This window comes from Myodes glareolus, chromosome 22, assembly GCF_982192425.1.
Source record: "Myodes glareolus chromosome 22, mMyoGla1.1, whole genome shotgun sequence".
In the NCBI taxonomy this organism is placed as follows: Eukaryota; Metazoa; Chordata; class Mammalia; order Rodentia; family Cricetidae; genus Myodes; species Myodes glareolus.
Window position 1 is genome coordinate 14,509,567 of NC_142047.1, and position 17,402 is coordinate 14,526,968.

The 17,402-nt window shown below is 44.3% G+C and overlaps 1 protein-coding gene across 2 annotated transcripts in view; it reads right to left on the reverse strand.

Moving 5' to 3' along the window:
* Mylk3 (myosin light chain kinase 3) overlaps positions 1–16,808 on the reverse strand; it is a 51,188-nt gene extending 34,380 nt beyond the window's left edge. Inside the window, exon 1 of one of the 2 annotated variants that reach the window (XM_048434652.3) lies at positions 16,651–16,808. In XM_048434652.3, coding sequence (XP_048290609.3) covers positions 16,651–16,737 — 87 coding nt within the window. In that variant the 5' untranslated portion in view covers positions 16,738–16,808. Of the gene's footprint in view, positions 1–2,456; positions 3,167–16,650 lie in introns of those variants that run through there. The other variant, XM_048434651.3, reaches the window with a different exon arrangement.
* Positions 16,809–17,402: the final 594 nt, after the last annotated feature.

The following is a 17,402-nucleotide window of genomic DNA, read 5'->3' on the forward strand; positions in this document are numbered from 1 at the left end:
TCCGCTCTCGGTTATGTCTGCGGTTTTCCTGAATAAAAAGACAACTTTCTAGGAATTCAGAAGAAGGATTAACTTTATAAGTCATCACCAACTGCTTCATTTGGTCCTGATTCAATAAGGAAACTAAGAAGTTTAAGACGCTCGGGATGCTTGAATACTAACTTCAAATAATAGCAGAAGTGTTTACTTTGAGGACACACTAACAGCAATACAATTTTTTCTGAGGTAGTCCACGTCTTTTAGACATAAATGCTGAACTCTACTTGTTTGCTTATTGTAGTGCTAGGTTTGAAATGTGAGCCTCGGGCATGCTGAGTAAGAGACCTCTTTAAACACCACCACTCATTCCAGATTAGTTCCCTGTTGACTTTAAATCGTCTGTACGTTATCCATTGCATAGGATAGTTTTTAATGTGATGTGCTATGTAAATAGCTATTATCTTGTAGCAGAAACATCCCCCAGAAGAGGGTGGAATTCACTCCCCACACTCAGGAAAACTAAGAAGAAAGCTCTTCACTGAAGACATAATGACCCCCCCGCCCACAACCTCCAGAATGACTTCTAATTGTTTTAGACAAAGCCACACATAGCCCAGATTGACCCTGGTCCTCCTGCAGACGTGTGCTGCCACACCTTGCCTTAAATGAACTTTATGAAGGCTAATTAGGCTTTGCACATATATGCTTTTAGTTGCAAAACCTTTACCTGGACAGCTCACAGGAACCTGGAGTCTCCTGAGGACCCAGTGGTGGAATCAGAAGGCGATGCTTTTCATGTGAGTTTTTCTTGGATTTATGCTTGGTTGGTTTCTCCACACACCCCCCCTCCCTTTCTCTCCCTCTCTTTAATGTTAGGGATTAAATCTAGGGCCACCTATCTCAAAAGTGTTTTCTTTTACCGTGTTAAACTATCAGATTAAAAGCGTTTTAGTTTTCCTTTCTAAGGCCATTAATTCAATTGATTTTAGTAGTGTAATTAGATTCTTTTTCTTTCACAAAATCTAGGCTGGTTACCAGTGGCCAGAGCCACTGCTTGTGCCCCATTTTCTCTGCAGGCCAGCATTTCCAGGGCTGCATAGCAGGGATGGGCGAGCTGAGGGAGAGGGGAGATGTGTGCTCCAGGAGGGAGGAGCTTCAGACAGGGAGAAGAGGGACAGCTGGGTGGCTTGGGACCTGCGGGACTGTACAGGAAAGGGTCCTCTTCAAGAACAAGCCTCATTCGCACCGATCCACTCTGTGCCAGGGGAAGTGATAATCACAGAATCTTAAATGGCGGCTCCAGGCTATCTGGTGTTGCTAAGTGGCTGATCTTCAACTGTTCTCAAACAAGGGGTTCCCTACACACACGCGCATGCACACACACACAGACACACAGACACATACATAGAGACACACACACACACAGACACACAGACACACAGAGACAGACACACACACAGACACACACATAGAGACACACAGACACACACACACACATGCACACACAGAGACACACAGACACACACACACAGAGACACAGACACACACACAGACGCACGCACACACAGTCACAGACACACACACACAGAGACACACAGACACACACACACACACACAGAGACACAGACACACACACAGACGCACGCACACACAGTCACAGACACACACACACAGAGACACACAGACACACACAGACACACAGACACAGACAGACACAGACACACAGAGACAGACACACACACACACACAGACACAGACAGACACAGACACACAGAGACACACACAGACACAGAGACACACAGACACACACACACAGAGACACACACACGGACACACAAAGACACACACAGACACACACACACACACGTGTGCCCAGTGGACAGGCTTCTAATAGCCAGCAGGTATGATTATACAACCCTTGGGAACAGCCACTCCCAGAAATGCCATCTTTCACCCGGGGGGGGGAGGGGGTCATACCTCTGCCTGCTGTCCCTTGCTAGTCACTGTCAACACTCATTCCCACAGGCAGCTTTACACTTTGCCATCTCTGGGACAAAACACAGTGTAGGGGACAATGAGGGTTTGGTTGTTGAGTAAGGGCTGTGGGATAAACTGACCATGTTTCTTACTCCAGATATAAAGGGACAGGAAGGGGCAAGAGATAAGTCCCAGGGTTGTTAAGCACCCTCCTTTTCCTCACATCTAGTTTGTCCTTCACATCTGGGTAGCATGAGTTGCCCAAGGACCTACATTCTGACGGGCCCACTATCTCATCTTTTCTTAGAGCCGGGATCATTGAACTATATGGAAATACATCTATACTCCCTAAGTTTCCGTCTTTCATTTCCCATCAACGGGACACAGAATACATGATAAGGAAACAATGTCCCCAGCTCTTCTAAGAATAATTTCCAGGCAGGTCTTCCCACCGGGGTCCCGGAACACCCTCCAGCCAGGGCAGGGAATCCAGAACCAACCTCCTCGGAGCCAGCGGCCAGGCTGCCTTTCCTGCAGGGCACATTCCCTTGCGTGCTTAAATCATCCACCTTTGAGTTCTGGAATGTGGCTCCTACCAAAGTAATAGCCCTGTCCAAAGCCACCACCATCTTGAAGAGGGCTTCGAGCCTGGCACCATGTTGGGCACCCTCCTGCCGCACAGCCCTCACCAGCTCCAGGACCTCAGGCCACGCGGCCTGAGCAGTGGCTGGAAGAGGGCCGTCGGGCGCTGCCAGACTCAACTCGCGGGAGGCCTCCAGCCGATGCAGACCTTGTTCCAGCTGGTCCATGCCCCGGCACACACACTGCAGCTTCTCTGTGACATCTTCTTGGAAATGAAGGAGTCTGTCAACCTTCTCACTCAGCACCGCAAGTTTGCTGTCCATGTTGGCTAAGAGAGCTCTGGCCAAGGCTGGCAGCCCCAGGGGGTCCAGACCCTCGGGATCCTCCTCTGGAACTCCTGACATCCCAATTCTGGCTAGGTAAGGGGAAAGGCGAGGAAATGGAAGGAAGCGCCACAGGCCCGCTTCTCATTTAGGTGGTCATGTCTGGAAGGCCATTGTTCTGGTAAGAGCCTTTCTGCAGCAACATCAGCCTGCCCTGCTGCCTGGGCGTTTGGGGAGCTGAGAGGGCCACGTTTTCTGTGTGTCTGCTTTGCCTATCTCCCACTCAGTCACTGCCAGAGAGTGACAAGCTGAGTTTAGCCCAGGCCCTCTTCTTGGGGCCTCTTTGGCATCATGGTGACAATTAACATTCCCCTTTGAGAGGCTGCTGATGGCAGTTATTTTAAGAATCTGCATGGAGAAGGCCAGGGTTCATACAGTAGATATTAAAGGCTGGGAGAAAATTTATCTTTTAGCATGAAAACTGGGAAGGGGGAATCCACAGGACCCCACCTCTAGATGAAGAATTATAGGCAACTAAGGAGAGCTAAGAACAGGAGAATGAGTCTTCCCCAGGGATGAACCCACTAACTGGTTATCCAATATCAAGTGATCAGACCTGAAATAATACACAAGTAACACTAAACAAACTCAGTAGGTTGTAGTTATAAATTCATGTGCTTTTATACATATAATAGCAATAAAGAAAAAAAGACATGAATTCGAGTGGGGGGACATAGGAGGGGTTAGATGGAGGAAAAGAAAGGGAGAAATTATCTAATTGCAATTTAACTAAAAATAAAAATAACCAGACAGTGGTAGCACACATCTTTAATCCCAGCACTTGGGAACAGGTGAATCTCTGAGTTCAAGGCCAGCCTGGTCTACAGAGCTAGTTACGGAAGAGCCAGGGCTACACAGAGAAACCCTGTCTCAAGAAACCAAAACAAAATAAAAATAAAACACAGGAAAACGTGTTCTCATTATCATACAAATTCACTTTGGTCTTTTTAAAATGATAAAATTATACACACACACACACACACACACACACACACACAAACTGTCTTAAAATAAATTTCCTTGTGATTTATTATTAGCAAAAAAAAAATCCCTAAGAGAGTATATCTGTCAGCTGGCTGTGCAAGGCAGTTTTCAGAATTCCAGGCGCTGAAGAGACGGTGCCCACAGCCATCCACACACCTAATTCACAGCAGAGGGCAGAGCAAACTGCAAGGCGATTCCCCCAATTCTGCCTTTCACCGTCACGAAAATTTTACTGTTTCTGCAAACTTAAAACTAGCTTTTCATTGTTTCCTGCTTGGATGATACATGAAGTGTGGATTTGGACCACCTGTGGGGAGAGTCTTCAGGTCTTGCCCCTACCAAACATGCACTTGGACCCCACTTGTACCTAAAAATAGATCTGAGAAACAACAACCTAAACTACTCACCAAGTGCAACCCCACGGGTCCTGTTCCTTAAAAAGGCCCTCTGGGGACAATTATCAGTGACCCTCTGGCTCCTAGCAGTGACAAGGAGTACCTCAGACAACCAAAGTCTAAGTTTCCCGTTTCTATAGTGTTTACGACAATGAGGCCTGCGTTTCTGTGGTTTTTCAAATACTTTATCTTCAATTCTCAGTTTGAATCGGATTCTTACAGAAGTACCAATGTCTGAAGTGGACACATTCAGATCGTCACTGGGGTGGAACACGAAGGTGAATTTGCATCTCAGAGTGCCAAGGGTGTCACAGAGCAGCCGGACAACTTTCATCCAGTCCCTTTGGTAAAGAGCAGAGCTCAGAAAGGTAAATATGCCAAGGCAAGCAGGCACGCGGGCTCTGAAGGTTTTGCCACGGACAGGGAGGCATCAAGGGAAGGGGTCTTTAGTGCCCCCCCCCACCTCAGATTCCCTTTACTGAACACAAGCAGTTTTAATAAACTGTCCTGGAAATTTAGCACCCACAGGCACCATCAAGCCATTTTGCTATTTTAAGCCATAGGTGGCCTTTCAATGGTGTCCTTGCTATGCTTTGTCACAATCCCTGTACTCAGTCCTCTCCAGGATGCCTGTTCCTCACCGTGGGAGGATCCAGACTCGCTCTGGAAGCAATCCTGAGTGTTGGTGATGAAATGCGCTCAGCAAGCCCTAAAGGAGCTTGGTCGACCCTATTAATGAGATTAAAGACAGATGCACAGCGTGGGGATGTGGCTCAGCTGGGAGAACCATTGCCTAGTGTGCTCAGAGTCCTGGATTCAATTGCCAGCATTACATAAACCGGGTATGGAAGTGCATCCGACTGGCAGGGATGAAGATTTCCTACAGAAGCTCTTGCATTCCTCACTTCGGCTCTCAGACTATTGAAATGACAGATGTGTGAACTACACAGGTACCAAAAAGAAGCTGTGTGCACAGGCTCACTGCCTTAAACTCCAGGGTCGGGCAGAGTGTGGAAGGTCGCAGTTGCAGGGCTACCGTTATCTTGGGTGATCGTTAGCCTACCAAACAACTGTCCTGACCCACCTATGTCAGCTCTAACATCCTGACAGACAGAAACCTTGGGAACGCATTAACTTAGCAGAACCCTCCCCTCTACCACTGGAAGAGCTAAGAATGTTCTCAGGGTTGGCGAGATGGCTCGAGATGGCTCAGCAGCTTAGTTGCCAGCACTCCCAGGGTGGCTGACAACTGTTTGTAACTTCTCTTCCAGGGGATTTGATAGCCTCTTCTGACATCTGCTGATGCCACAAGTCATGTGATACATGTGTGTGTGCGTGTGTGTGTGTGTGTGTGTGTGTATGCAGACAAAGCATTCATACACATAAAGTAAATAAATCTAATTTTTTTTCAAAGAACATAATCAAAAAAAGACCTGGGGCTTGTTGAGGTTCCGCCATCTTGCTGTAACTACCTCTCCGATGTTTCCATCCAATGTATTTTGAAAGTTCCTTGACTTGTGGCTTTCTTTGTTCTCTTCCTATAAAAACTCCATGAAACTATTTTTACGTTGGAACACTGCATTTGGAAAGACCTACAGTTATGCTCCTGGGACTAGGGTCATCTCTATCTTAGCTCTAAAGGAATCCAACTCTTGCTTCTTCTGAGTTGAGAGCTGGGTTTTGCATTAATTCTGTGTTAACCAGAGTGCCCTCAAGAACCACAAGCCTAAAGAAGGGAAATGCTAAACCCAGGGCCAGCCTGAAGGAAACTTCCCCAGAGAGAGAATGTTACATTTTCAGATCACCTCGAGAGAGTGTAGAACCAAAATAGTGACGGATCAGAACTGTGCAGAGACTTCTTTTAACCAGGACTGCTTAGATATGCATAGGTCTGACCTCTACCTAATTTTAAACCTCGGGACCTTGAAGGCAGACTTGGGTAGGTAGAGTTTGGATCTATTTGTCCCATATGTCCCAGACTGGAAGTATTTGTCCCCTTTCCCGAAATGGCCACATTGAATAAATCTCCTTTTCCTGATTTCTGCTGTTAATTTGGTTCTTTTAATTGGCTTGTTGAGGGCAGGTGAATGATCGGTCCTACCTTGTTGGGTAACAGGCTGTGACTCCATCTAGTAACAATCGTAGACACTATGAAGGGATCAAAAGGCATATTTGGGGGTGGCTGCCACCCACAGAATGTTGGCTTTGGATGGAGAGGAAAGACTGGAAGGTGCTAGCAGTCGCTAGTGTCATATTGTTTCAAGGACATTTTCCATCTTACAACTTCAGGAGACATCAGCTGCTTTTTACACGGCAAGACTTCCTATCACTTCTCTTGGATTATTGCTAAGTTCTTTCCTCAAGAAAACAGATGAGTGATAAGTATAAGGTTTTTATTGAGGCTTGTTGTGGAATAATCTTTTTGTATACTGTGAAGATTTGTCACTTGGACTGGTTTAATAGAGAGCTGAAAGGCCAATAGCGAGGCAAGATTTTCGGGTTAGAGAGGACACTGGGAAGAAGGTCAGAGATGCGGAAGTCACCAACCAGATGGAGAGGAGGCAGCACAAGCAGTACATAGAAAAGGTAATAGAGCCACAAGGCAGAAAGTAAGGTAATAAAAATGGGCTAATTTAAGTTGTAAGAGCTAGTTAGTAACAAGTCTAAGCTATGGGCAGAGCTTTCATAATTAATAAGAAATCTCCATGTTGTGATTTGGGAGCTGGCAGAAGGGACAGAAAAGTCCACCTACAGAGGCTATGATATAAATGCTGAATATGTATGTTTGTAAAAAGTCCCTGTTAAATTTCCTTTTTTCAGAGGCTGGAGAGATGGCTTCAGGGTTAATAGCACCTGCTACTCTGGTGAGGATCCAGATTCAGTTCCCAGACCCCATGTCAGGCAGACAACTGCCTGTAACTCCAGTTCCAGGGGATATAATGCCCCCTTATGGCTCAAACAGTACCTGAGCTCATGTGTGCGTGCGTGCGTGCACACACACACACGCACACACTTACATTTTTTAAAATTTCTCTTTTTCAGTGAAAAGTACAGGAGATATAATTCTACATATAATAATTTTGAGGATCTATATTAGCTTACTGGGTATAATTTTTTAAAGGTCTATTTCATTAAGTCTTATTATAAGAAGACATTAGTAGCTTACATTTAAAGTTACTAAATTATTAAAATATTTCTTCATTGAATAGTCAGAAAAAATATCTAAACTGTTTTTTACTAGAGAAATGTAATCTTTTGGGAATTAACCTGTATGTAAAGATACTTTTACATGATTTCTGTGCCTTGGTCTATTTTATTTTATTTTATTGAGTCAGGGTCTCACTATGTACCTGTGACTTATCCCAAACTCACAGAGATCTGCCTCTACCTCCTGAGTGCTTGGACTAAGGGCATGCACCACTCTGCATATATATATATATATATATATATATATATAGGCATATATATATGGCTAATCTTACTATTGTGATAACTGCTGAGAGTGAATATATTTGCTGTGAATAAGATTATAGAATTAGGAGTCCAGGACTTGGGCCTCCCTTTTGTGAGTACTTAGACCTATTAATGGGGCGTCTGGGAACTGAACCAGAAGGCTCTGATTCTTGAGGATCTTTTTGTTGGAGTTTAAGAACAGGGAAATGGACAGGCTAAACACCTGGGTAGCTGAAGAAAGAAAAGAGATTAAAAGGGAGCCTTCTGAGACAGAGTTCCCAAAAGGGGCAAGGCGGATCTCAATAAGAGACCTATATGAAGCTAAATGGAGGAGGGGGCTCTTCAGAAAGAGAGAATGTCCAGGGTGCCAACCAGACACTTAGGATCAGGATCTGTTTTCAAAGAAGAGATGTAAAGGTAGATAGCAAGAAAAATGGGCAGACTTGACAGTGAAGATCTCTAAGGGTTACACCAGGAAAAGGACAATAACCTTGAATGTTATGGACTTTAGACCGACTGGAGGGTTATATCCCTACCCAGGATCAGAGATAGAACTCAAATTCTTTGGCTTTAATGGGGAAGTAGCTTTCCCTTAGACCATAGCATCTCTGGCCTCTTTCCTTCTCTATGTTATTTTCTTGTGTGTTACCCGGGAAATGGGAGATGGCTATCTTAATGGCCTCCAAGTCTGGTAAAAATCTATCTCCTGTCTAGTTAACAATTTGGTATAAATCTACACTGTAAAATAATCAAGATAAAACCAGCATAATTCACAGAGATATATTAGAATTAGTCTCCATCCATTGAACTATTAAATTCTATGCTTATATTTGTAGACAGAATGTTCTCATTATACATGTAATGTTATGTAACTCTGACAGATGCAACATAATGAAAATGCTATTAGAAATATTGTTCCCAGAGCTGGAGAGATAGCTCAGTGGTTAAGAGCACTGACTGATCTTCCAGAGGACCTGAGTTCAATTCCCAGCCCCTGTATGGAGGCTACAATTGTCTGCAGCTCCAGTTCCAGGGGATCCAATGCCTTCTTCTGGCCTCTGTAGACACAAGCATGCATGTGGTGCACAGGCAGACATACATGAAGCCAGAGCACTAATATGAATTTTAAAAGAATAAAAAAGAATTTCTTATTAAAAAAGATAATTTGGGGTATATTTGCATACATACGTATATATATATATGACAATTATATGACATATATATATGACAATTTCAACATCAAATCCATTTTGAAGCTCGCTTTTTCTTTTTTTAATAAAAAATTCATTCTTTCATTGTAATACAGAGAATCAGTACCCTATTTTCCATCTTCACATGAATATTTCTCCCATTTGTCCCTTTGTTCAAATAATCCTATTTCCTGAAACTTGTGTGCTAGGGACCTAGGCGCTGCAATAGACTATGCTGAGCGGTCCGTACCCTAACCTTGGCTGGGGTGTATCTCAGGGTGTAGACAGATGATCACCTAGCCTACTAGAGGCTCTGGGTTTGATCCTCAGCACTGCCCAAACTGGGGCAGTGGAGGCCCATAGACCTATAATTCCAGGGGTGAAGGGTCAGTACTCCCAAATCATGCCTAGCCTCAACCAGCTCCAGGCCCACTGGGCCCTACTAGACCCTGTCTCAAAACAAGAGAAAGCAGCATTGAGTGTTAAAAATTGTCATACTGTCTTCTCTCTCCTGCTGTGACTCTGCTTCCTGAACTGTTAGATGAGTGTGGTGGTTTGAATGAGATCCCCCCAGAGGACTCTGACATTTGAATGTTTGAGTTCCAGTTGGGGGCCCTGTTTGGAAAAGTTTAGGAGGTATGGCCTTGCTGGAGGAAGTATGCCTCTGGGGATGGGCCTAGAGGTTTTAAAAGATTCCCTCCATTTCCAGTTCAATCTCTCTGTTTCAAGATGCAAGCCCCCAGCTCTTCCTGCCTCCATGCTGTGGTGCTGGTGCCTTGCTTCCCCACTGTGATGGAGATAGATCCAGGGCCATGAGCCCAACATAAGCCCTCCCCTCTGTAAGTTGCTTTGGCCATGGTGCCTTACAACTACCACAGGAAAGTAAGTGAGACATGGAGAGACAAGAGGACTTAATAAGAGAGCCTATTTTTAGAGAACAAAAACATTCCTAAAAAATCAGCATGGTTCCACTACCTTTCACGCGTTGTTTTGTCTTAAAAGTCTACAGCTTGAATTCATCAGTTTTCCTTTCTCAAGGAAACAGAGGGCAGGCCTAGGAAACAGCTGCAGTTTCCTTTTCCTCCGCACGGTCCTGCAGTAACGAGACGTTGACTGTAGTGCCCAGTTTCTGTGTGTGTGGGTACGAAGTCGCCTAGGGAAAGCAGAGCAGAGGCCAACATCTGTGGATGCCTCCCCTTTGCTTCCCTTTGTCTGCTGCCGGATCACTCTTCCCTCACAGATGCCATTTCAGGATGTCAGCCTGTTGACCAGCGTGGAGGAGTTTCTGTGCTTGTGCCTTGAGATCTCACCTTGTTTGCTAATTGCATGATTTAGGAGATTCCAATTGAGGTAACAAGCCAATTTGGCAAGTTTCCATTTTCCCAAGCAATATAGAAGCTTTTAATCAGTTAAGAAGTTCAACTAGTTATCATTAAAGAAATATTCTACTATTTTTAACACTTTGATATTTGTAAAGGTCTTAAAAAATACTGAAAAAAATTAAATGTAAAATTAGATGTAAAATTAAAAATAGTTAAAAATTAGATGTAATCCAGTCTTTCAAGAATTCAAAGTAGGCATCTATTGATGCCCAAAACACACTTTAATCTTGGTTTTTCTTTCTAGTTATTCATTGACTATGTCATCAACAGTTCAGAATCATAAGGATGCTGAGGAAGTGAACTTTGCTGTCTCTTGGCTCTTAAAGTGTGTGTAATTATTTTTATATAGTTTGGGTTCTTGTGCAACATGTGTTTGTTGGAGACCTGGGAAAATCACAAGGCAGTCTGTAGCTAATAGACAGTTAAGCCACCTTAGGACACTTTAAACCATAGTCCATTGTTCTGTCCCTAATAACATTTTATATTTAACCTAAAAGGCAGGATTTGACGTTTTGTTAAAAACCGCTTCTGTTTCAGACTTGGGTCACAGTCCAGATTCATTTAAGATGTAGATGAAGGAGAAGCAATAGCTGTAGCCACAGTGAACCTAAGCACTGGGCACATCAGGCCGGAATATGGTCCTGTTTCCCCTTGACCTCGAGCCAGGCTAAACTAAGCATGAAGAAGTGCAAGGCAGCCCACAACAGCATATGGATAGTAATGCTGCCTTCCTAGTCAGCTTAAACAGAATCTGAGGGAAATAAATCTTCCACCTGGGAAATCTTGATGTTTGAAACCCTGATATGTGTGTGTGTGTGTGTGTGTGTGTGTATGTATATGTACATATACATATATATATAATATATAATAAATGTATATAATATATACATATATAATATACACATACATATGTGTGTGCTTGCTCTGACAAAGTTAGTATTTGTTTTTTTATGCAAGATGCACTTGTCCATGGTCTATTTGTAATCACTAACCTCGTCCCATAAGCCTGTAAGAGATCTAAATTTTAGCCAGTGTTGTAACTCCATTGTCCTGAGAGAAAAATTCTAAATCTCACTCCATAGGAGAAGCTGGCTTCGTATATTAAAAAAAGACCTCTGTATAATTCTTCATGTAATTGTGTAAGTTGTTTTGGCTCTTTTATATACGTACTCCTAAACAGTCTACGGCACAGAACTTAAGGAAACACTTTACAACGATGACATTGTATGAAATAGACTGTTACTGATGCTGATCTTCCCCAGGTTTTGTGTACTCCCTGTGCTGGCTTGTTTTATGTCATCTTGACCACAAGTTAGAGTCATCTGAATGGAGGGAATGTCATTTTCAGAGAAAATGCCTCCTGAAGATCTGGCTGTAAGGCGTTTTCTTAATTAGTGATAGATGAGGAGGGCCCATTCCACTGTAGGTGGCATCCTCTCTAGGCTGGTTGTCCTGGATTCTATAACCAAGCAGGCTGAGCAAGCCACAAGAAGCAAGTCAGGAGGCAGTACTGCTCCATGGCCTCTGCATCGGCTCCTGCCTCCAGGTTCCTGCCCTGTTTGAGTTCCTGTCTTGTCTTCCTTCAGTGATGAACAACGATCATGAAAGTATAAGTTAAACAAATCCTTTCCTCCCTAATTTGCTTTTTGGTCATGGTGTTTCATGGCAGCAATAGAAACCCTAACGAAGACAATTCCTACCTGTACTAAGAATATGTTCCTCAGCAAAGGCAAGCACACAGGCCCGTACATTGTTCCCCTCGCTGTGCCTCTTGGTGTTGGAAACGTAACAAAGACTTGTAAGTCTACAAGCAGTACTTAACTTCCACCTTAGTTTTTCTCTTGGTTGTTTCTGTAAATTCCACATCTGTTGTCTGTTAACATACTGCGGAGACATTTGCTCTTGATCACTGTGTTCTTGATAAGCTTTTTTTTCTTCCTAACATAAGATCTGTAGGAAAGAAGATATGTGCACTTGGATTCAGATGTTGGTGGAGGCCAGAGGTGTCAGGTTCCCTGGAGCTGGGGTTACAGTTGCTTGTGAATCACCTGCCTTGAACTCGGATCCTCTACAGGAGCAGTGTGTGCTCTTCACCACGGAGCTGCCTCTCTGGCCCTGTGCCCAAATATTTTGTTTGTGCTTCCACAAATAAAGCTTGCCTGGACATCAGAGTGTGAAGCAGGCCATAATAGTTAGCCTTAGAGGCCAGGCAGTGGTGGCACACACCTTTAATCCCAGCACTCAGGGACAGAGGCAAAAGGATCTCTGAGAATTCAAGGCCACCCTGGACTACTTGAGATTGAATTGGTCTAAAAGAGAAACAAACAGAGCCAAGCAGTGGTGACTCACACCTTTAATCCCAGCACTGGGGAGGTGGAGATAGGAAGTGATATGGCTGGGTGGAGAGAGGAATATAAGGCTGGAGGAGACAGGAACCTCAGTCAGAGGTTTCATAAAGACGGCTTTCAGTCTGAGGACTTGTAGAGACAGGATACCCCGTTCGGTGTAAGGAATTTGTAGCAGTAAGAACTAGTAGCTGGCTGCTCTGCTTCTCTGATCTTTCAGCTTTTGGCCCCTAATATCTGACTCCAGGTTTCTATTATTAAGACAAATCAGATTATAACTATTGTATATGAACCTTCTGCAGCCCTATTTGCTCTTCACAGTTGTGTTTCTAGAAAGTTTATTGTCCTTTGACGTGCCATAGAAGTACAGCTTTTGACAAAGGAACGTAAATGGTATTTTTGAGATATTAAGACATCATTCACAATGCCAACAGAATGGACTTCAGGTATGATTGACCTAAGAACCACTCCTTTCATGCCTCTTAGATGCTTAAAATTGGCCACAAAAGGTTTTTTGGCACTAACTTCTTAACATTTGTCAGCCCACAATGTAAGATTAAATCAGACCAGATCTGAACCCTGGGAAGCTGACCCCCAGTAGTGTAGACAGCAGCACCAAGAGATTCCTGCTTGGCTAACTGTTCCCCACGTCTCTGCACAGAGAAGTACACACTGTGAAGATTTGTCACTTATATTGGTTTAATAAAATGCTGATTGGTCAGCAGCCAGGCAGGAATTATAGGCAGATGATGTTCTACAAAAAAGAGCAGTCAAAAGCCTCAGCCACTGAATCTCATTCCGAAATACAGAGGCAAAAAGGATCATCAGGGATTCAAAGAAAGCTTTGAATCTCCAAAGAAATTAGGAGATTAAAGAGAAAAGAAATATAATCAAGGAGGAAATAGAGAATGTGAGAAACAGACTAATTCAAAATGATTGCCATTCATAAAATTTATAGTCACAAAAACGGGTGAAATAAAGACATAGGGTAAGTGAGACGGATCTATGGGTAAAGGTACACAGATCAGCCAATCAATATAAAAGAAACAGACAAGGCTGGAGAGATGGCTCAGAGGTTAAGAGCATTGCCTGCTCTTCCAAAGGTCCTGAGTTCAATTCCCAGCAACCACATGGTGGCTCACAACCATCTGTGATGAGGTCTTAGAGCCCTCTTCTGGCCAGCAGGCATACATACAGACAGAATATTGTACACATAATAAATAAATAAATATTTTTTAAAAAAGGAAAAAAAGAAACAGACAAATGTAACTTAAAATTAAAAAAAGCAAAACATAAAAATAAAGAAATATGCATAAGAAGCAAAGAGAAGGATTGGAGAGATGGCTTGGTGGTTAAAGAACACTGTTTGCTCTTCCAGAAGACCTGTGTTCGATTTCCAGCACCCACACAACTCCAGATCCAGAAGACCTGACGTCTTCCTTGGGCCTCCTTGGGGACCCGGCACACATGCAGTACACAGACTACATGCAGGCCAAAACACCCACACACATAAAATAAAATCAAAATCATTTTAAGAAAATAAGCAAAACTATATTAAAGTATATATCCAGCTAGTGTCACATCTAATTAACTGGGGTGTCAGAAACTTAGCAAATACTATAGTCACTGCGCAATTTTATGGCAGAGATGACCCAGCAGCTAGGAGTCCACACTGCCTTTCTAGAGAACCAGCATCCAGGCCCAGTAGCTCCCAGCAGCCTGTAACTCCAGCTCCGAAAGATCCAACACCCCTGGCCTCTATGGAAACCAGCTTACAATGTGCATCACACACACACACACACACACACACACACACACACACACACTCATGCGCACACACGCATACACTTTAAAATAGAATAAATTTTTATTTAAAAAATAAATAAAAGCTTCTGGAAATTAGAAAACAAAACTGCACAAAGAACCACAAACACAACAATGAGAAGTCAGACATCAGACTTCTCATCTTAACAACCGGACACCAGAAAACAGCTGGGTTGGACATAAACTTCTAGGTTGGAAAGCATTTCCCTTCAGAACTTTGACGACAGCACACCCTTGCCAGAGACTTCTATAGCTCGCAAAGATGTAGAAACACGGACACTTTAGCTTCCTTTCTTCACTGCGCCCTCCCCAGGGGAGCTGCTTTAAAGCTGAACTCCAGTCAAAGCAGGGGAAAAAAGTTTCAACCCAGTCTCGATGTTGAAGCAGGAGAATGAAGAATTCTCCAAAGGGATGATTCTAAGGGAGCAGAGAACAGTCTGTAAAATAGTTAGCTAAGTGTGGTAGCCCATGTCTGTGATCCAAGCACTTGGGAAGTAGAAACAGAAGGGTCAACAGTTCAAGCTTGAAGGCACCCAGAGCTACATGAGACTGTGAACCCTTGTCTCAAAATCCAGCAACCCGTCTCTCCCCGCCCACACACACACACACTGTTTTTTGTTTCGTTGTTGTTAGGGGTTGGGGGAGTGGAGTGATGTTCACATGCTAGGCAAGCATTGTACCTCTGAGCTACACTCCCAGTCCTAAAATATCTGAGAAATGTTAAGAGCTTGGGGCCTGAGAGTCGGAATGATTAGATTTAACTCCTGGTTCTCTCCCTCCCAGTTATTATCTAGAACAGTGACCAAGGGTTACCTAACTTCTGAGTCTGCCCTTCTTGCTTGTTCTGTGACATAAGAAAAATAATTATATGTGTATCTCATGGTTTACCAGGGAAATGTAGAACCTTACAAGGTTTATCAGTGATTGACACAGTGAAAGTATTCAGCGGGTAACCTGACGGTTGACAGGCATGACAAACAGAAACAAAAACCCCAAAAACGTCTTACAAGAAAGAAGGATGTTAAAGTACAATCACTGATTTAACGATGAATATCTACAACCCAAAGGAAGCAAGCACTTTAGTATGCAAAAACAGAAATGTGGCAAGATTAGGATGCGCTTGAAAGCCCGAAAGAGAAAGGTCCAGGACCATTTATCTAAGGAAGTCCAGGGATGGAACTAACAGCAAGCAAGTATGGGAAAACAGCTGAGTCAAGCGTGGTGGCCCAAACCTTTAATCCCAGCACTCCAGGGGCAGAGGCAGGTGAGTATCTATGAGCGTGAGGCCAGCCTGGTCTACAAAGCAAGCTCTAGGATAGCTAGGGCTACAGAGAAACCCTGTCTCGAAAACCCAAAACCAAACAAAACAAAACAGCAACAAAAGACAATCAAACAAAAACAACTGAAAAATTTCCGTCGTTGTCTGTGGGACAAAGAGGTCTATTACGGAGAACTCAAGGCACACGTCTAAGAAACAGAACACAAGGCACCCCTCCTTTTTGTGCGTTCATAACAATGTGGTGTATTGCTATGCTCAGGGAGTAGTGCCGTAGGAACTGCTGCGAGCGTGGGAACGACTTCACCTGCCTGCCTGCGGCATCCCTCCTCCTCACAGGAGGCTTGCGATGGACCGGGAAAGTCAGCCCAGCGCCTGCATAGTGTCTCGCACATGTAGAGATTAAGACTGCCGTCCCCACCTTCCCCCCTGAAGCTGTCAGCCCAGGAAGGCAGCTATGGGTACGGGCAGGGAACATATTTCCGCACTCTCCCGTCAGTCTGCCCTGCACCTCTCTGTGCCCTCCACATGCAGCAGTAGACATGCTTGGAAGACACACACGCTGTCTGTGGAACCAAGCTTAGTTAAGAAAGGAAAGCAAACGGAAATCAGTCCCAGAAATCCAGAGTCCAGCGCACACTGGAGGGTTAGTTACTGCTTGACATTGCCTGTCCTTTACACCCTAGTAGAAGCTAGGGAGGCCCAAGATGGCTATCCACAGACTATACCCATCAATCAAAATTTTCTATTGACTACATTTCTTTGTCCAAGAGGACCTAAGCCTCGGGAACAATTGTCATTGTCTCCTTTAGTCCTGCGACCTTACCACTTGTTTCTCAGGCTCTAACTTCAAAGCACCATGGCTTGACGCCACTCTTACCGCAAATATCTGGGTGTAATCTGACGCCCGCTGCTGGCCTCTGGTGCCAGGCCTGCACAGTGCTGGGACAGGGCACAGAGTTCCCATCCTGTGGCCACAGTGGCCAAGTCGTGTTTACTTTGCCTGGAGATAGATGTTGCCCAACTATATGGAGCCCTGGGAATGAGGTGGGCTGGTTGGCTGGGTTGATTTCTCTGGAAGAACTCAGGCTTAGTGATAAGCCTGGTATTTCCACTTATCTTTGACCCTGTCCAGGCCCCAGAAGCTTCCAGAGGCTTCATTCAGTTATCTGCTTTGCTGGGCTGTATCTGCCTTCCCAGGGGGCCTACTTCCTGCATCACTTAGCAGGCTGTCTAATTGTGAAACAAACATCGGGTAGTCCAAAGAGGGTGGAGTGAAGGAAGGGGAGTCCTGGGGCTGAGCCGAGCTGGCTTGAAACACTCTAGTCAGAATCTGGTACAGGCCTAGAGGAACTGGGAATTCTTGTCTTCGGCCTTTCAGGTCAGAGAAATCCCAACCAGCACCAGAATAGGTCAGAGGCCCTAATTTTCTTCTATGGGGCTGCTCACACTCTGGCTGGGAGCCTAATTACCTCTGGGCTAGGAGGATCCAACAATTACCTTCCCAAATAAAAGGACTCAGGAAGCCATAACTAAGTGTAGATTCCATAAGACCTCAGGCACTCTGCAGCCAGGAGAAGGTCGCGACATAGACGTGTGTTGAATAATGTGTCAGAGTCAGATCTTTCCCTG